The sequence below is a fragment of the Podarcis raffonei genome, chromosome 9 (genome assembly GCF_027172205.1).
Source record: "Podarcis raffonei isolate rPodRaf1 chromosome 9, rPodRaf1.pri, whole genome shotgun sequence".
Lineage (NCBI taxonomy): Eukaryota > Metazoa > Chordata > Lepidosauria > Squamata > Lacertidae > Podarcis > Podarcis raffonei.
In genome coordinates this window covers 21,770,255-21,791,828 of record NC_070610.1, presented here as the reverse complement: position 1 = coordinate 21,791,828, position 21,574 = coordinate 21,770,255, and the positions used below count along the sequence as shown (strand labels likewise).

Here is a 21,574-nt window from a genome sequence, read left to right as displayed (position 1 = left end):
GGGAAGGGGTAATAAAGTAATAAAAACCAAGAGCAGCTTATACACTTTTACATCTTTGCTAACTAATCTTCAAAAAGAGAAAGCTCTATGTGATCACCTTCTCCATTTTTCCTACACAAAGAAAAATACTGTATAACACATTGCTTATAATACATTGCCCTTTTCAAAGCAGCAGAGTCCCTGAGAACCACTTTCTTATTCATGATGATGCAATCTTATGAGGTTGATATTGCCAACTTTAAAAAAAATTACGATATAGCTTTGCACATGGGACCAAACATAGTTTTGTACACATTTTAAAAAAGAATGATTCTCATGTGATAAGTTTTCTTCTTCTTCATGTGTCACTAGAATCTTAGACTTTTTTCATTCTATTTTAGGGGGAAAATGTGGGTCCATTCCAGAAAAAGGTTAGTCATGGTTCTCCATTGAAGTAAATGGGATTTCAGTCACGACTAATTTGTCTCACTGAACTCTTTCCTAATTGGAGCCTATGAACTCTCTCTTAATTGGAGCAAGTTTGTGAAGTACTACTCTTACTAGATTAAAAAGAAGTATGGGGAAGATCCCACCCAATTAAGAATTTTAAGTTCTATTTATTTCAATGGGAAATACTTAAGCACACGCTTAACTATCTCCTACTGAAATCAGAAGAATTTAGTGACATTTAATTTGGCTGGATTATGCTCGGAGTTTTGATCAGTAGCCAACATATATGAAAAGATAAAAAGAACACCCTCTCTCTATATTATATAAATATTTCTAGCTACTTTAGATATTTTTCTTCAGGCAAGAAAGCTATCTTTAATTATATGTGAAGAAATAATGTTCTCATGTTGGGTTTTCTGTAGTGACATGTCAGATGACACAGAGTGAAGCTTACAACGTGCATGTTTGTATACTATGTCATCCTTCTGAAAAGTACCAAAATTATCCAGCTGACATCCTGATCCATAAGTATAGTCAGAAATAAGTACCATCAATTTTAACTAAAATTCCAAACACTTGTGCTTAGAAAAGTAGTGCTGGGACTCCAAACTTGCCAGCAATATTGCATGAAGCTTTGTGCTGAAATCCTGGACACTGTTATGTTTTGAGAGGCTGAAGAGGATGGAGTGGGGTAGACAGAGACTTGAAACAAAAATCTAGGAGCATACCAGGTATTTCCAAGACAAGTCCAGTACTCAGCTCATAGATCCTTCAAGAGATAACAGCAAGAGGTGGGTGGGTGGATGGGTGGGAGTCCATGTTTGCTATCACAGCTGTCACTCCTGATCATCTTTAAGTAGTTAATGAAAGGGTATTTCTCTATACAAAATGATTTTGTGCTTGTGGTTTGGTTGGTTTCTAAAAAATGTTTCTTGTTATATTCGGGTGAGGGTATTGGCCATGGTGCTGTACTTCAGCATCTCTTTCTTCCTCCTTTCCTATGGTTCAAAATGCAGAGGACATGCAGTAGGAAAACCACGCCATTAAAGATTTGGTATCTTTTTTTCTTTTTTTCAAGGGCCATCGTAGCTGTCATTTGAAATATATACTATAAATCGCAGCTCAGTCTTCCCCTGATGTGAATGGATGTGGCTTATACCTATAAATGCAGCATCCTTAAATGTTATAGTGACAAGATGGGGTAGCATATCTAGAAAGGTGAGAAACACATACTATAAACAAGGAAGTGAAATAATTCACAGTAGCCAGAAGGAAAGATTTTCCATCCTACACTTTGCCTGTACTCACATTCCTTGCATGTCTCTGTGTTTGCTGTTGGGTCCCTTTGAGAGCTGTCTCCATGGAGATAGTTCTCAGCAGCTGCTGCAATACAAATATTTCAAGGTGGGAAATCCCTCACTTTAGCTGGGTTACTTCAGCAGCAGGTGTGTATCACCTCCATGGAGACAGCTGTCAGTGGGAGATACTGATGGATGACATTACTGTAAAATCCACCTTATTCTAGGATTTCCTGACTTGAGTAGGATTGCTCAGGTGACGGTGAAGATAGGTCTCACTGGAGATTGTCCTGCGAGTCCATGGAGGCAGCTCTTAGAAGCACACAGCACCAGGTGTTGACATCTACTTAAGCCTGATTTCCTGGTGACTATGGTTGCTCGATAGGCAAAGGTTCCTGTGACACCAGCGGTACTGATGGAATGAACTACAGGACACATTACGGTGGTGTAATCTGAACTTGCCAGTAAAAACTATCCTCTGTTGGGAAGTAGGGGCTCACCAGAACCCAAGAGCTGCTTGGTCATATAATCTATTTAACGTAATATTCTGTTTTCTTGTGGTGGTTCTGTCAGATTCCATAGCAAAATTCAGAAGTAGACACAGTGAAGCAGTTCAAGGTGACTTGTGATTATGCTGCTGATGTTTGTACCTAAGACCATTTACGTTAAATATACAGGGTGATTCATAATGAAGTATAGAGTTTCCAGATGCTGTAAGACAGTAACAGGCGACAACACGGACCACAACTGCGAACCGTGAGGTAGATGTACTTATAAAGTTTGTGTTCTGCTACTGAGGGAAGTGACATAGGCGATAACGCACATGTCATGTGACCAGTCAGGCAAAATGGCTGTGTGTACAGTGGAGAAGGCCTTTTTGTGTTCTTGAATTGAGCAAAACAGAATCTGTAACTGTTGCATTTTCTGAGATTCAGAAAAAAACCTCCAAGCAGAAAATGTATCTATGATTGGCATATATTTTTTTTGAAACTACGGGCTGTTTGTGAAAACTTAGAAGTCCTGGATGACTGTGTATCGGAAGAAGTCGTCGATAGTGTTTGCACCGCCATTCAACAAAGCCTGGGAAAATCAACGTGTAGTGTGAGTCGCGTTTGGGCAGAAATGGATTACTGGTTCGATGTGTGTCATGTGACAAAGGGTGCACACATAGAACATCTGTGACTGTTTATAAAAAAAATTTAAACATTCCCCTACAATTCTGTTACAGGTAACATAAGATATATTACATTCTTCTTTTTTTATAGTGCGTTGAAACTGTATACTTTATTATGAATCACCCTGTAGCGTAGTATATATGTAGGCAGCAGAAAGCTGGTTGGGAAGCCACGTCCAAACTGTTGCGTCCATCCCACACCTAATAATGAACGTCCTTGGCAGATACTAGCAGTTGTGCTATTCCTGACGGAGGGTGTCCTGAGGAAGAGTTATGTTGACTACAGAGGAAGGGGGTTATGCGTCCCTCAACTACAAAAGGATGATGAGCAGTTCCCTGGTGGCCTTTGGTTTAATAATAATAATAATAATAATAATAATAATTTTTTATTTATACCCCGCCCTCCCCAGCCAAGGCCGGGCTCAGAGCGGCTTACAAGCAATAATAAAACAAGATTAATGATTACAACTTAAAAACAAAAATAAAATACAACATTAAAATATTAAAATGTAGCCTCATCGCAGGAGGAGAAGGAAAAGAAAAAAGAAAGAGAGCGAGGGAGGGAATCAAATTGGCTCCAAGCCAAAGGCCAGGCGGAACAACTCTGTCTTACAGGCCCTGCGGAAAGAAATCAGATCCTGCAGGGTCCTGGTCTCATGAGGCACAGCGTTCCACCAGGCCGGAGCCAGAATTGAAAAGGCCCTGGCTCTGGTTGAGGCCAATCTAACTTCCTTAGGGCCTGGGACCACTAGGGTGTTGTTATTTATGGACCTTGAGGCTCTCCGTGGGGCATACCAGGAGAGGCGGTCCCGTAGGTACGAGGGTCCTAGGCTGTGAAGGGCTTTAAAGGTCAAAAGCACCTTAAATCTGACCCTGTACTCCACCGGGAGCCAGTGCAGCTTGAAAAGCACTGGGTGAATATGCTCCTATGGCAGAGACCCCGTGAGGAGCCTCGCTGCAGCATTCTGTACCCGCTGGAGTTTCTGGGACAGCTTCAAGGGCAGCCCTGCGTAGAGCGAATTACAGTAGTCAAGCCTGGAGATGACCGTCGCATGGATCACTGTGGCCAGGTCAGGGCGGGAAAGGTAAGGGACCAACTGCTTGATGCGGCGAAGGTGGAAAAATGTCGCCTTGGCTGTTGCTGTAACTTGCGCCTCCATGGAAAGGGAGGCGTCAAGGATTACACCCAAACTCTTAACGGAAGGCAATGGCACTAATTGGGCCCCCGCAAGAGAAGGGAGTTGGTCGCTCATCCCCATGCCATCCCGACCTAGCCATAGGACCTCTGTCTTCGAAGGATTTAGTTTCAATCGGCTCCCATGAAACCATCCAGCCACAGCTTCAAAGCATCTGGTCAGTGTGTTCGGGGCCGAGTCGGTGTGGCCATCCATCAGCAGATAGAGCTGAGTGTCATCAGCATATTGGTGACAGCCCAGCCCAAAGCTCCGGATAATCTGGGCAAGGGGGCGCATAAAGATGTTAAAAAGCATCGGGGAGAGAATTGCGCCCTGCGGCACTCCACACACCAAGGAGTGGAGCGACGACATTTCCCTCCCTAGTGCCACCCTCTGTCCCCGACCAGAGATAAAAGAGCACAGCCAGTTACGGGCTATGCCCTGTATCCCCACGTCTGCGAGGCAGTGGTCCAGAAGATCATGATCGACCATGTCAAAGGCTGCTGACAAATCTAAAAGGATCAGCAGTCCTGATCCGCCTCGATCCAGTTGTCTACGGAGATCATCTGTTAGGGCAACCAGAACCTTCTCCGTCCCAAAACCAGGACGGAAACCGGACTGAAATGGATCTAATGCCGATGTTTCCTCCAGAAACCTACCAAGCTGTTCAGCAACCGCTCTCTCAATTACCTTACCCAGGTATGGAAGATTTGAAACTGGGCGGTAATTGGATAGGTCTAAGGGATCTAATGAAGTTTTCTTTAAGAGTGGACACACCACTGCTTCCTTCAGTTCCCCAGGGAATGTCCCCGTGTCAAGGGACAAATTGATAATTTCAACCAGGGCGGTCAACGCAACATGTGGACACTCCCTAATCAGCCAAGACGGGCACGGATCAAGGAGGCAGGTGGTGGGCCTACCAACTTGGAGGAATCTATCCACATCAGTAGGGAGTATCCGATCGAAATCGTCCAACACTGGACCTGAAGTCAGTCGAGGGGCCTCCAGTTCAGTCACTGTATCTAAATTGGCAGGGAGGTCACGGCGGAGCAACAGGACTTTCTCCGCAAAAAAGCTTGCGAATGCCTCACAGCTGTGGGTCGAATTTGTGCTTAAATTTGGTTGTCCTCCTAAGGACGTTATTGACCTAATTATTCTAAAAAGTTGTGCCGGGCGAGAGCTAGCGGATGCAATGGAAGCTGCAAAGTAAGATTTCTTAGCAGCTTTCATAGCCATCTCATAGGCTTTCATAAGCGTCCTATAAGATGTTCTTGAGGCTCCGTCACGAGTCCGTCGCCATAGTCGCTCTAGCCGTCTGAGATCCCGCTTCATTTTCCGGAGCTCCTCAGTAAACCAAGGTGCCCGGTTTCGACGGGGTCACAGAGGGCGCTTAGGCGCGATCTCATCAATGGCTGCCAAGAGCCGGTTATTCCAGTCCTCAACAAGGTCATCTAATGAGTCGCCAGGAGGAGCAGGGTTCCGCAAGGCTTGTCGGAATCTATCAGGATCCATCAGTTTTCGCGGACGAGCCCAAATAGGTTTGCCACCCGAGCCGGGGAGGAGCGGGAAGTCAATCTTGGCTTTCAGAGCGTAGTGATCAGACCATGGCACTTCCACAGCGGGGAGCATGATCACATCTATGCCAGCCCCAAAGATCAGATCCAGCGTGTGGCCTGCTTGATGAGTGGGGCCCAAAACAAACTGGGAGAGCCCTAGTGTTGCCATGGAAGTCACTAGGTCCAGAGCCTGTGAGGAGGGAGCGGCATCGGCATGGACGTTGAAGTCTCCCAAAACCAGTAGGTTTGGGAACTCCAAGGCCCAGCCCGCCACCACCTCCAGCAGGTCTGACAGGGTGGCTGCAGGTGTGCTGGGTGGTCGGTACACCAGCCAGACAGCCAAGCTCTCCTTGGTGCCCCACACAAGACCAACACATTCAATGCCGGAGATCGCCGGTGATGGCAGAGCTCTGAAAGAGCAATCCTCCCGGAATAACAACGCTACTCCTCCCCCCCCCGACCAACAGTCCGCGATTCCTTCCACGTTGACTGATATCATAGAGTTGGGTACAAGGGGAAGTGCTCTTAAAGCTGACTCAATGCTCAGAGGCATCATTCATATGCTGAGATAGGAAAAACCATTTGTCACTGCACTCATACAACTTTTAGGTAATGCCAAAGTGGCAAATGAAGGTGTAAGCACTTTCCACAAAACCATCTTGAGCTCTCTTATTCTCTTCCAAATCTTTCAGGTGCTGCAGCAGAGATGACAGAACCAAGATTCTTTCTTCTTTTAAGGGATGAGGGGAAGATATTGAATGAATCTCAAAAGTGGAGAATCTTGTGAACCCAGGAGTGACAGGACCCTGGACATCCATCTATGCAGCCATGTGCTGGCAGCTAAACCTAGATATTAATCATTTTTAAACTTAGATTTCAGGGAATAAACAAGTGTGAAGAAAGACTGGGGGGGGGGGGGAAGGTTTCCAGAGGAGCAGTCATGTTAGTCTATTGCAGCAAAAACAACCAAGATCGTTGTGGCACTTTAGAGAGTAACAAATCTATTATGGTTAAAAACTTTGTGAATTTTTGTGAATAAATCTGTTAGCCTTTAAAGTGTCACAAGAATTTTTGTTTTAAAAAATAGTATTCCTTAGCTTTAGCTTTACCAAGTTACACTGCATTTAACTTCATGGCTAATTCCAGCAGTAGAGAAAATAGTTTTGAAGTCTGCATCAATACATTAGAAACAAAAATAATATATATTGTCATGTAGCTGTGATTGCCAATCTTAATTTATACAGTGCATGCAAATACCTTTCTCATTAGCTTCAATGGTATGTGGATTGCTTCATAAGCATGCACATATTTAACTCTGGGTCATTTACATTTTAAACCTAAAATTCTACAGATGAACACCTTCACAATAAGTATTATCCATGACATAAATAGTTTTATAGTTGTGACCTCTCCTGATCAATGCACTTTTTTCAAATAAAATCTGTTTAGAAGAGTCATGGAAGGCTTCACAACAAAATGGCAGTACAGTATCTTTCCATTGCAACTTGGGGCTGAGTAAGCGGCTGGACAAAAGAAAAACTTCTCAGGCCTGTGCCTAGAAGTCATGGACCAATAGAGGAAATTGCGAGACAAATACTCATTGCCATAATCCTCATCATGGGATTCTCAGGCAAATATATTGTGTGAACAGTGAAACAAGGAAAACTGTATCCAATTCTGGGGTACCATTCCTAAAATGTATTTGCTTGAAAAGCCCAATCCAGGAATAATTCTGTGAGATGAAATGTATGTGTGCGCATGTGTGCATATACTGTAAAAATACTAGCTAACTAGCCTGATACTTGATGTTATCTGCTGTATTCAATACCAAGGATGTTAGTATTTTTACATTATACATGCTTCATCTGCATAAAAGATTATACTAAAGCCATTAGCTGTGACATTTTCAGTTCAACCAGTCATGAGGCACATGCACTGCATGCGAAAACATACACCAAGGCCATGCACCAGAGAAGTAACTCACAATATGAAAGAAAGGGGGGGGGGACAGAAGCAAGTTCCTGTATTTTTTCTTGTAACTTAATCAAACTTGTCAGGCAGAACGGTTCCTCCTCCTTCCCTGCATGCTGCTGCTAAAGGGCTCCCAACTCCTCCAGAACCAATTTCAGGGAATGTACAAGGTAGAAAAGGGGAAATCCCTGTTGCAGAAGCCCTTGCACAGTTATTCATTAGTTGAATCCTGCCCCTAGCACTAAAATCCTATCAAAATAACCTCACCTACCCTAAATGGTATGGTGAGCTCAACAAAAAAAGGAAAATCTATTATCTAGTGTGAGGATTAAAGCTTGCATTTGGGGAACAGTCAGAGAGTCTGATCTACCAGGGAACTTTGCCTATATGCTATATAAAAAAATGGCCAAGTATTTCTTCAGTATAAAACTGACTCAGCTTACAAATGAAAGATCCTGCCCACCCCTCTAAAGTACTGCAGCAGTGAAATAACAAATAACTGTTACAACTTCCACCAGCTTCCTCCACCAACCCCATCCAGATCAGCTATTGAGTAAAACTGGAGTCCTCTTGGTGAGGGTGCCGGTAAAAAGTCATAGCTGCACCCTCTCCTGTTATCCAAGGCTTCCACCTAGGCAACCTTAAAACAGTTTCTTCTTATCAACACTGAACATTTTGGTTTTAATTTAACACTGTGCATCATTTCTTGTAGTGAATGCTGATTTCACATAGATTTAATACTTCATAAGTATAATACATTTAGAGTACATACAGCATTAGTAGAACTGTGGTATCCATAAAGCTGGAGATGCTGATATAGTAAAGAAGAGTAAAATGAAGAGTTGCATTTCAAAATGAAGCCAGGATAAAAAGAAAAGAGAAAATAGGTTAGGGCATAACAACTTCCATTGTACTTGTTACAAAATACAGTTTTACTTAAAGATAAATCTTTGTTTAAAATTAAGCAAGTTCAACAATATTTTTAAAATTACTGTATTTTTTGCTCTATAAGACTTACTTTTTCCCTCCTAAAAAGTAAGGGGAAATGTGTGTGCGTCTTATAGAGCGAATGCAGGCTGCGCAGCTATCACAGAAGCCAGAACAGCAAGAGGGATTGCTGCTTTCACTGCACAGCGATCCCTCTTGCTGTTCTGGCTTCTGAGATTCAGAATATTTTTTTCCTTGTTTTCCTCCTCCAAAAACTAGGCGCGTCTTGTGGTCTGGTGTGTCTTATAGAGCGAAAAATACGGTAAAATGTTCTTAGGATTTTTAAAAAGCAGGTCATCAAAACAAACTATTGTCACCACAGCAATAGGATTATAAAAAATGAAAGACTGAACAGAGTTCCACCCACAACAGAATTCAAACAGAAACCAGGATTCCAACAGGGCAGAAGCATTTCTGTAGTAAGCCCAGTTTTCTGTAGGAACCACTTTCTGGCTGGTTCTGCATCTGCTCTAGAAATAACAAACCAGAACAAGGGACGACATCATTTTTGCCTCCTCTTCAAGCACCTTGTTATTATTTTTTTCACTTACGAATTGCTATGAAGTATCTTGAAGCAATTTCACAATAAAATGAAAACCATATACAAAACAATTACATATATAATAACAATTTCAAATAAATTCACAGACTGATGGGGATTTTAAAAAACTCTACTTGTTAAAAGTCTTCAACAGGTGCCGAAAAGAAAATAACAGTGGCACTTGTCTGAAATGTAATGCAATGGAGTTCCAAAGATAGGTGCCGCTACACTAAAGACCTGCTTCTGACATGATGTGGAATGGACCTCCTGATAAGATGGTATCTGCAGGTTGTCCTTTTTTGCAGAGTACAGTGATCAGTTGGGTGTGTAAGAGATGAGATGATATTTTAAGTATCCTGGTCACAAGCTGTATAGAGCTTTTCAAGGTACCAGCACCTTGAAAACAGCTCCATAGCTAATTGCCAATCTGTACAATTATTTCAGGAGCAGGTGATAGCCTGCCCCAGGAGCGGCTGAGCAGCCACATTTTGCACTAGCCACATTTTGCACCTCAAGGACAGGCCACATAAAGTGCATTGTAGAGATCCAATCTACAGGTTACCAGCATACCTTTGTACAGCTTTCTGGGTCATGTGGCCAGCATGACTAAACCGCTAATGGTGCAGAGGACCGTGATAAGTGCCAGAGCACACAGATATGCTATTACCTTCCTGCTGCAGAGGTACCTATTTATCTATTTGCCCTGGTATGCTGTCGAACTGCTGGGTTGGCAGAAGCTGGGACAGTGCAACGGGAGCTCACCCCGTCACATGGATTTGAACCGCTGACCTTCCGATCGGCAAGCCCAAGAGACTCAGTGGTTTAGACCACAGTGCCACCCACATCCCTATAGCATATAAACAACAGCTGTCAGGCTATCCTGGTCCAGAAACAGCTGCAGCTGTCTTACCAGCTGAAGCTGGAAAAAGGCACTCCTAGCTACTGGGGTCACCTGGGCCTCTAGTGACAAAGATGGATCCAGGAGCACCCCTAGACTATGAACCTGCTCCTTCAGGGAAAGTAGGGCCCCATTCAAAGCAGGAAACTGACCAATTACCCAGACTCAAGAGCTGCTTGACACAGCACCTACGCTTTGCCAGGATTCAGGGTCGGTTGATCCACCATCAGCCCACCCCCAGGCCCAGGGCTTGAACAGCCTCTCCTGATACAGATGTTACAGAGAAATACAGCTGGGTATCATCAGTGTACTGTTGAAACCTTGCCCCCAATCTCCTAATGGCTCCATAGAGATGTTGAATATGATGTGGACAAGCACAACTGACAGGGGTCTAAAATATATTCTCAATGCTATTCTCTGAAACTGTCCTTGGAGATTGGCCCAGAACCACTGTAAAACAGTGTTCACAATGCCCATCTCACAACGTCAGTTCACAAGGATACTATGGTTAATTGTATCAAATCTCCTGAGAGATCAAATAATGATTACAGGGTTGCACTCCTCCTTTCCTTCTGTCAATAAAAGTCATCCATCAGGGCAATCAAGGTTGATTCAGTCCCACAACTGGCTCTGCAAATGGATCGGAATGGATTTTTTTCTTTCCAGTAGCACCTTAAAGACCAACTAAGTTAGTTCTTGGTATGCATGCACACGAAAGCTCATACCAAGAACTAACTTAGTTGGTCTTTAAGGTGCTACTGGAAAGAAATTTTTTTTTTTGTTTTGACTATGGCAGACCAACACGGCTACCTATCTGTAACTGGATCGGAATGGGTTAAGGCAATCTGTCTCATTCAAAGGGTACTAGTAATTGTTGTACTACAACCTCCTCAATCACCTTCTCCAAACAGGGCAGTAGTAATCACAATTCGGTCTAGGCCTTTTCAGGGGTGGGTTTATGAGATACGAAGGTCTACCACAACCCCTGGGCTGTGCAAGATTCCTCCCCTCCCATGTGAAAGACTCTGATCCAGGTGATGTGGTATGTGTTTTTACCTTTCCCTCACTAATCTGAAGGTTTTGATCAAGGGATGCAGAGTGCCACCCACATCCTAGGAGATGTGTCCTCAGATGCAGAGAAAGTAGGAACAGTAAGACTTGCTAGATCAGAATCCTCTGCACCCAGCAGTCTCTGATCCAAAGACTGGTGTTTTTTTTCTCTTTCCCTTGCTGGATCTGAGTGTAGCAAGCCTGAACGATTTTCATTAAACATTCAAAAGTTGGGGTGGAATGGAATTAAAATAATTCTGATCACTGCCACAGTTAGCAGAATGGAACCCAGTGGTTCTGCCCATTCTTATGAATGACTTTACATTTCTTGGATTGGGATACCATACTCCTGCCTCTCTCTAAATGTCTCACTTTCAGTTAAAGTTTAAGAGAATGAAGCTATATGTTCATCATAACAGAAAATATGTACTTGTGATTATTACTGTAAACTTAACATTCTCTGTGCAGTATTTGAGATAATAGAGCTCCAATAATCATGCGAAGAAAACCAGAAAGTCCACAGGTTTCTTTCATCAATACTTACCAGCATAGCACGTTTCTCTTCATCGCCTCTTCTTTCTTTCTTTTCATTTTTCTTTCTGAATATGTCTTGCAGCTGCAAAAAAAGCCAATTGTATTCCCTATAATCGTTCCTCTGTCTTAGGATATTTACAGACATAAAGCCATCACCAATGCCTCAAGGCACTATCTAACAAAAGTTATATGCAGTGAGGGTTATCTGCAACTAACTTTTGTTGGATTGTACCCTTAATATTTAAACTTATTTTTAACAAACACAATAGAGTTTTTAATACATATTTTCTCCTCCTGAGTCCCACCTTCATCTCTAGGTGGAAGCAAGTGCAATGCTGTGACGTACCGGTATGTGCCAATTGACACAAACAAATCCCACTCTTGCAGTGTGCTATCTGTGCAATTGTAAATGTAGGAAAAACACCATAAAAACCAATGGAGAGATATTGAGCAACAGATACAATTTAAGTACTTAGAAACAGAGCTGAAAGTTCTGCAGTGGATTTTGTTATCCGCAGGCAACTAGATTAACATGATCTATAGCTCCTTACATACTTGGACTGATAGGCACCTATCTCCAATAATAAAGCTACTTGAATGTGCCCACCACAGCACAGTTCACCAGTCCAATCCAATCCAATCCAATCCAAGCCTCCATTGCAAATTGTGACTCCATGAAGAGATAATGAGCCATAGAGCCAATTCAAATGCTCAGAAAAAGAATATTGCTCCCCCTGGAATTTTACAACTTTAGAATGCAGGATGAAGTTTCATGTTTGATTGTTCCCTTTATCAAAAAATTTCCCACATATAGAAAGCTATTACCTTAGGGAGAAGGATTCTAACCTAGACTTCTTCCTGGCATATTAGTTTTCCAAGCACAGAGAATGTGGGAAGCCTTCAAACATGCAAAACCCCATCTGCATTCTGAAGTAGCACAGTCCCAGGAGACTATACAATATATTCTTTTTGAACATTTGAAATACCTCAGATTGGCGTAAACTAAAAAGTAAGGTCAATCCATCATGAAATGGTAAGGAGAGTGTTGGTAATTGAAAAAGCAGAAAGATCTTTTTTAAAACCTCCAATTCATGCTTTGATTTCCTCTACACCAGATACGGGGAGGAAGATCTTGTTGCACTCATCAATAAGGCTCATTTGATCTTCTGGAAATGAACCTTTTGTGAAGAAGAAGTGCTACAGGATACCAAAGAGTACGACAGTGAACATGAATTAATCTGAGAGCACTTTTCATAGGAACATTGTCTGAAACAAAATAATGGGATTGACTGTTGAAAGCAGAAAGGACAAAACAACATCTCTTGTATCAAGGGAACAAAATCCCTCTGTTCTCTGACCTCAAACCTATGACATAAGCAAACAGGATTTTTTAAATAAAAAGTCTGTAAAGCGTTTGATGACTTAGTTTGGATAATTTTTGGTGTGGTGTTGTATACAGGAAAAACTGGGTGTTATAAGCTCTTCCTTGTCACGTTTCATGTTCTTTATGCAATGGGACCTAATAAAGGGCAGCACCATTGCCTAAATTAGACTGGTTTTATTTACATGAGAACTCACTTAAGAGTCTGCTTGGCCTTTCAGTAACTCTTAGTATTACAAATGAATGTTAAAATAGCAACTTGAGGGCATATTAAACACTCAGTTTTTCTTTAGAATAGATGTTAAGGATTTTTACCCATTCATACTTTAATATATATTTTTTTAGTAAAGTCTTTTCTAACACAAATGGTACTGTGGTTCTTGCTCTGAAATGTTGGTCACAATTCACAAGGCTAATACCACAGGTGTAGGGAATCTGTAGTCCACCATATGTTGCTGAACTACAACCTCTCACCAGCCTCAGCAAGCATGGCCAATGGACAGGATGAGAGTTCTAACAACATCTGGAGGGTCAAAGATTACCCAAACCTGCCATGGAGATTTTTTTTAAAAAGTTTTCATTTGTTGTCATCATATTGCTACCGCATAACCAACTCATGAAACAACAGTACAGTGTCATTTCTCCCTTACTGACTGATATTAAAATACCCATGCGTGTAATGATCAACAACCCCTTCTTTCCATCTCCAAACTGCCACATCTCCAAACTGTTACCATGGATTGTAGCTTAACTAGGTGGTACCCACCAAGTAGTTATCCAATCAGTGAAAAACAGGAGAAATTTCTCGTTTTCATTTCTCTCTTTCTACCTTCTTGCTTGTTTTTCAGTCTCAAATGTTTCTCTTTTCACCCACATTTACCAACTCTCTCCCCACTCCACCACACACTTCATCTCCTCTGCAAAGCATGTGCTGTTTGCTTTATCACCACAATCACAAGAGTGTACCATGCACATGGTTGCTAGGTAACCACCCACATGGTTCCTTAGTGCCACCTTTTCATAGTGGGGCCACATACTGTAGCAGGAGTATCCAACTGGGAAAAGTCACAGTGAGTAACTGGGAAATAAGTTGTTGTAGAGTGTACATGCTTTGAGGGTGGGATACAAAGGCCTCTTCAGACAATCTAGTTGCTGACTCTTGAATCAGAGGGATTTTCCCCGATTTACAATTTCACAACTTTTACTTAAAAGTTTTTTGCTACAGCATACATAAATACAACAAACACACACTTAAGAAGCTGGTAAAAGGGCAATGTATAATATACGTACCACCAAAAACTCTTTTTTGTCCACCATCTCATTTCCATCTGTATCAAACATGTTGAAAGCTATTCTAAAACCAGCATGTGGCTCTGCCAAAGGAAAAAAAGAGGGGAAAGGTGTAACAGAGTAAAGCAATTTAAAAGGATACACCTGGGGTGATGAGCTGCAGAGAGGGTTCAGCTCACCTCACTTCTGCTGTTAAAATCAGTCTGCCTAAAATCAGACATAAACCCACCCACCCCTACACGACTGTGACAATTTTGTGTTTAAACATACATAATGTTTGGTCTCTACTTTGACCCATAGCTGTGGGCCAGTTCCAGGCAGCATGGCAACAAGGCCATGTACAGTGGTACCACGGGTTAAGTACTTAATTCGTTCCGGAGGTCCGTTCTTACCCTGAAACTGTTCTTAACCTGAAGCACCACTTTAGCTAATGGGGCCTCCTGCTGCTGCCGGAGGACCTACTTTATGCTACCTACTCAAATCCTACTTTATGCTACTGTTTAAATGAACACTGAAACAAATATCTCTCAATATTTTTCAGATATTGAAACGTGGCAAATGCATTTTAGGAATGTGTTTCCTATTTAAACTGAAACTTGGGTGTTGGCAGTGGGTCTATACCGTATGCACTCTCATAAATATTCATGAGCTTTGTGGAATTGCTGTACGAATTCTTACTTAAATATTACCAGTACAGTGGTACCTCGGGTTAAGTACTTAATTTGTTCCAGAGGTCCGTTCTTAACCTGAAACTGTTCTTAACCTGAAGCACCACTTTAGCTAATGGGGCCTCCTGCTGCTGCCGCACCGCCGGAGCATGATTTCAGTTCTCATCCTGAAGCAAAGTTCTTAACCCGAGGTACTATTTCTGGGTTAGCGGAGTCTGTAACCTGAAGTGTATGTTACCTGAAGCGTATGTAACCCAAGGTACCACTGTAATCTGAAACCAACACCCCATCCCAACCACTTGAAAAGTATTGAGAGTCTTCACACACATGTAAGCTATGTCACTTTGTAGATTTGCCACTGCAGATCAGCTAAATGAAGTTCATGGACCACTTGTGGTCTATGGGTCACATCCTGGAAACCCCTGCTCAAATCATAAAGACCATATACCAACTTGGTGTTTTTTATCAGTTCTTGCAGCACTATTTCATGACAGGACCCTGGGCTGTTGTGCAGAGGAGGTGGAATCTTAGGTCTTCACATAATTCCTAGGAACCTCCATGGTAACATGCAATTTTGGAAAGCAGTTCACTAATGAGTTTTTGACAGCAGCACCCCATTCATTTAGATAGGGGGTGTATTGCATCAGTTTGAGGAGTGGGAATCTTTCAAACAAAAAATCCCACACATGTATTCTAAGGTGAAATGGGATAATCACATGGAAGATTGCATCAGAATGTACTGGAACCAACCCTTCAACTGGGATTGAAAGGAAGACATTGAAACTTATTTTGGAATTGCCTCCTGCCAATAGAAGCCTGTTTCACTTCCACTGTGGTAACCGATTGAAATAGTAACAGACTTATTTATCAGAAGAATGAATATGGAAAAGAACATGTTCAAGTACTGCTTCCAGGACAGTGATTTAAGTTGTCTTTTGTACTTTTGTATTGAATTATTCCAGTAATGTTTCATCATGGGTAGATAAGAACAAATTGCAAATTATGAGTTTTTCCCTTCCACAAAAATATTGACTTATTTTAATGAGCATTAAATGGCATGAAATGTACAAATATAGGATATAAATTTTACTCTGAACACTTACTTGTTAAGATACATAAAAGAAACAGATATTCTGTGTAAGAAATCACACCTGAAAAGAGCAAGGCAACAAATCACTTAAATTATTCCTCCAGTCATAGATTAATAGCCACAGAGTAAATAATGGGGGTTTGCCCATATCATAGTCCCTTTCTATGGCAACTCTACAAACACACTGGAACTCCTTCAACTGCAAGAAGCCTCTCTTGGCTAATGAGTTATGCTAGATATATAACAATTTATTTAAGAACATAAGAAGAGCTCTAAACCTTCCCCCTCTGTTTCTCTGATGTACCTCTCCCGCCACAGAATTTTGCTTCTTTAGAAATACATACAAATCAAATTTTAAAGTACACTATTCTGGCAAGTAAGTACTCAAAATTGGTTACATTGATTTGACTTCTGACCCATCACATTTTTCTTCTTTATTAATGCCTTTGTCATAACTAATTTCAACACCTTACTACAAATACCTTTTATATAAATTACTCGGAAAGAAAGCAACATGCTTGCCTAGATTCAAGTGTATTGAAACTTAACATACATTTCAGCTTAAAATAGCATGAACCACATGAACTTATTGCTTAACACTCCAAACCCTCAAAAGTGGATTGCAAAATCCAACAGCTGTTAGAAAGTCTTTTTCTTTTACCTCCCATATGCTCACTGCCACAAAAATAAAAAAGTCAAAGTTGCACAACTAATCTAGCCTGCTCATTTAAGCCATCACACTTCTGGCATTTAATTTTTTACACTGAAAGTCTCAGTCACCTAACGATTAATGATCTTTCCACATCATGCTTATTCATCCTATTTATTCATTGCACCACAAACAATGTTGTTCACTCTCCTTCAGACCATTTGCCTTCAAAGGGCAGGGCTTACCCTGGCTAGATAGACCTGCCAAATTACCCAGAGTGCATGCACACACAAAGGCCCCCTGACTTTAAAATGTTCTATTTAAGTCACTTTACTGGAGATCAATGAATGAAAAGCAGCTCTTGTGAAGTAGGTCAGGCAGACAAGAACACAGCTATCTAGGAAATCTTGAACACATTTCTGCTTTTTGTCAGTACTAGTATATTGCATCCTATAGACAGATAGTTCTGGATGACTGCTCTTGCTGTTCTGGGAGAGAGATTCTGGAAAGGCTGCAAGCAACAGAGATAAATCCTGTGGGCAAATTACAGCTCAGTCTGCTGAAGGCAGTACTATTCGTTTAGGTACAAGTTATTGAGGTGGCAATATAATCAGCACAAAACAGTAATAGCTAGTGTGAGGGAAGATCCTAAAAAGGTAAAGGGCAATCTAAGACTTAAGGTAAATACTGTTGTGAGTTTGTGGGTGCCAAATTCCCCTGTGTTATGAGGTTGTAGGTGCCAGACACGGAATTCAGCCAATGGTAAAATATAAGCCAGGCCAGTTTCCTGATGAAGAAATCACCTGAAGTGATGGGCCATTAGGAAAACAAAAGGAAGGTGATGAGCCACTAGGGAAGTGAAAGAGAGGGGGCTCTGTGCCAGATAGCAAATGAGAGGGGGCCCTCTCTCAATTCAAGAATCAGTTGCAGCACAAAGTGGGAATCTGAGGACAGAGTTTGATGTGATGTGACCTAGAGGCTGTAAAACAAGAGAAAAAGCCATGCCTGATTTCTGCTTGAATCAAAGGCTTCAGTTATGGGAGAAACAAGACCCTTTTTGGGATGTTGATGCTGTGACCCCCTCCATCGTAGGCTCAGGCTGCATATATGTGTAAATAAACCACATATCCTAAAGACTCTGCAGATTCTGCTGTGCCTCATTTTCAAAGGAAACACAAAGCCTGGGTAAGCACCTGGAACTCCTGGAATCTCACATTCTAATAAAACATATATTCCTCTGTACCTTTCTCTTGGAGGTTACGAAAGAGTTTTGATGACCCTTTCCAAACTGGTGGAGTTTCTACAAGTATTTGATTCAATTCCTGTAAAACAGTAATTAAAAGAAAGTCGACTATCTATGTGATAAAATCCTCTACAAACCTACCTGAAAGTAAGTACCCTTGAACTCAATGGGACTTACTTCTGAGTTGATAGATTACACTGCAGAGAGGAAAGGTTGTGGCAAGAACTGGATTAAATCCCATGGTACAAGATATTGGAAAGTCTAGGTTACAACAGCATGCTAACATTTAATAAAGTAGAATGATGGAATGCAGATTACATATACAGTCGTATCTTGGTTCTCGAACACCCCAGAGCTCGTATGTTTTGGCTCCCAAATGATCAAAAACCGGAAGTGAGTGTTCCGGTTTTGAAACATTCTTTTGGAAGCAGAATGTCCGACGGGGCTTCTGCGGCTTCTGGTTGGCTGCAGGAGCAGAAGTTGAACGTTTCAGAAGTCAAACAGACTTCCGGAACGGATTCTGTTCAACTTCCGAGGTACGACTGTAATAAAAATATGCAATATATAACACTTCACTCATTCACATCAATAATGTAAATTGGCTAGCATTATTATCTCCATAAACTGAAAATGAGGGAGCAGCTTGCCTAAGGCCACCAATCTGAGTTACATCTGAGCTGCGAATTGAAAGAAGAGCCCCCAGCTTTTGACTCTTTGTCACTACACCACACCAGTTCACCCAATACTGAATACTTTAATGTCAATCTCTTCACACCTATGAGCTATTTATATAATTCAAGGAAAGGGAAGTGCTTCAGACATTCCTCTCAAAATATAAAGTAACTGTAGATAGTAAACACACATACAACAATTACACACATTGAGACAAATCCTAATTCTTTGTTGTGCAGAACTGAAGCTCACCTGTTTTGAAAGAGACTTCCATTTTCTTGTCCCTAAAATGAATACAGAAATAATTACTCACACAAAATATTCAATAGCACAAGAACACAGAAGCTGTTCTATCGATAGAGCAGATGGCTGTTCCATCTAGTTCTGCATTGTCTACACTGACAGGTGTTGGCTCGCCAAGGTTTCAGGCAAGAGTTTTCCTCAGTCCTACCTGAAGACATCAGGGATAGAATCCAGGACTGCATTGGCTGCACAGATTATTACTGCAAAGCAAAATAGTGGTCATTTTTTAAAGCTGGTGCTAGGTCAGGGGTTGCTAACTTGTGACGCAAACTACAACTCCAATCATCTCTGGTCATTGGTCATGCTGGGTGGGGCAGATGGCAGTTAAAGTCCAACAGCAACATGGAGGCTCACAAGTTCCCCATCTCTACTAGAGACGGTTTCAAAATCGCAGGAGATTTTATATTCATCCGGTTGCTATTATTTTTGTTTATATAAACCATTTTTAGACTGCTTTTTCAGCAACTCAAAACAACTAACAATTAATTTAGAAACACCAGTTAGATCAAAGCAACAATCAAGCAAATGAAACCAGGTTATTAAATAAGCAGAAAAACATTAACTCATCCAGGCAACCTTAAGAACTGCCTTATCCAATATGACCATCCCAAGACCTGAAAACCTATTTGGAAGCCCTTGTTTGTGTCCTCATGCCTTCAATGGTGAGGTGGCAGGTGACATAACCACCCTTGCTGTTGTGATGCTTGACTGCATGACCCCAGACTGAGACCCCAAAGTCTGGCCGCAACTGCACCATTGGTAGCACTCCCCTTTGAAATGCCTTGACCAGGAAAGTTAGCCTGGAACTGTTTCTTGTCTTTTATTGCAATGTGTTGCTTTTATATTATGCTTACTTTATTATTATTATTATTATTAGTAGTAGTAGTAGTAGTAGTAATGAGGGTGAAAGAGGAGAGCGCAAAATATGGTCTGAAGCTCAACATCATGGCCACTGGTCCCACCACCTCCTGGCAAATAGAAGGGGAAGAAATGGAGGCAGTGAGAGATTTTACTTTCTTGGGCTCCATGATCACTGCAGATGGTGACAGCAGTCACGAAATTAAAAGACGCCTGCTTCTTGGGAGAAGGGCAATGACAGGCCTAGACAGCATCTTGAGAAGTAGAGACATCACCTTGCCAACAAAGGTCCGTATAGTTAAAGCTATGGTTTTCCCGGTAGTGATGTATGGAAGTGAGAGCTGGACCATAAAGAAGGCTGATCGCCGAAGAATTGATGCTTTTGAATTATGGTGCTGGAGGAGACTCTTGAGAGTCCCATGGACTGCAAGAAGATCAAACCTCTCCATTCTGAAGGAAATCAGCCCTGAGTGCTCACTGGAAGGACAGATTGTGAAGCTGAGGCTCCAGTACTTTGGCCACCTCATGAGAAGAGAAGACTCCCTGGAGAAGACCCTGATGTTGGGAAAGATGGAGGGCACAAGGAGAAGGGGGCGACAGAGGACGAGATGGTTGGATAGTGTTTTCGAGGTTACCAGCATGAGTTTGACCAAACTGCGGGAGGCAGTGGAGGACAGAGGTGCCTGGCGTTCTCTGGTCCATGGGGTCACGAAGAGTTGGACACGACTAAACAACAACAACAAAGTAGTAGTAGCAGTAATTCATGTTTGAGTTTCAACAGGCTGAACAGCAGAACAGAAATCAACCAAATATACAAAACAAAAAGCAACAAAATTCAAACCCCAATTGCTGAAAAGAGAGACATTTTACTTCCTATCCAGAATGCAAAAAAGAAAAAGTAGGTTTCTAAATATCCAAAAGCAAATGGTTTTAGGCTTCCAAATCTTAGGAATTATAACTACAAAGGCCACTTTTCTCTTTCACTATGATGGAACACCAAGCAATGCTTGCTGACCTACGCTCAATTGGAGCATGAGCTAATATAGGGAAAAGCAGTCTTTCAGGTTTGTGGATCCCAGGCCATGTAAAGGCTTTAAAGGATTAAAATCAGCACTTTAAATTGAGCCCAGAAGCAGATAAGTTACCAGTCAATTCTTTAGTGTTAATAGTTTTTCTATACAAAAAAGAGTTATTACTGTTTAAATGACTTTTGCGACCTTACTCTTCCTTCAAATTGCTTCTCAAAGTCCACCTTTTCCACCCAGCCTTTGACTTATCCCTTTAATCCTCATTCCCTTCTTTAATCATATTCCTCCCTCCCTACTCTTGTCTCTTCTCTCCTACTTTTGGTTGCTTTCCCTATTGCCTATTTTAGATTTCAAGAACCCTAGGGAGAGGGTTCTGACTAGTTTTTCCCATGGAAAATGCACCATACAAACAATAACATCAGCTTAAAAGTATTTTGCATAGTAATTTTTAGTGTGCCTAAAAGGGACCATGAAACCAATATTATTTCTATTTTTAATTTTTACCCTTGATTTCACAAAGCTCAATGGTTTAAAGTTTGAAAATATCAGTACCAATATACAATTGTAAATACTTGGGATACCTAAAGTGACCCACACAAAAGGGAAGCTATACTTTAATCAAAAAACTGGAAGACTGCATATGAACATTCAGTGTAGCAAACACATTGGTGGTGGATGCAGAGGAAATTGATCAAAACATCAAAGAAAGGCAGTTATAGAAGCAGCACACACAGATAAATTTATTTATTTATTCACACATACCTAGATTGAGTGCCCAG

General features: G+C 41.6%; 1 protein-coding gene across 6 annotated transcripts in view; it reads right to left on the bottom strand.

Moving 5' to 3' along the window:
* The window catches only part of MICU3 (mitochondrial calcium uptake family member 3), a 47,736-nt gene that overhangs the window by 11,553 nt on the left and 14,609 nt on the right, over positions 1 to 21,574 (bottom strand). For 4 of the 6 annotated variants that reach the window (XM_053402404.1, XM_053402399.1, XM_053402398.1 and 1 more), the window contains exons 3-8: positions 18,859 to 18,890; positions 17,935 to 18,013; positions 16,056 to 16,103; positions 14,285 to 14,367; positions 11,624 to 11,695; positions 8,376 to 8,414 (exon numbers count right to left, since the gene is read on the bottom strand). In XM_053402404.1, coding sequence (XP_053258379.1) covers positions 8,376 to 8,414; positions 11,624 to 11,695; positions 14,285 to 14,367; positions 16,056 to 16,103; positions 17,935 to 18,013; positions 18,859 to 18,890 — 353 coding nt within the window. The remainder of the gene's footprint in view (positions 1 to 8,375; positions 8,415 to 11,623; positions 11,696 to 14,284; positions 14,368 to 16,055; positions 16,104 to 17,934; positions 18,014 to 18,858; positions 18,891 to 21,574) is intronic. The other 2 variants (XM_053402400.1, XM_053402403.1) reach the window with 1 other exon arrangement.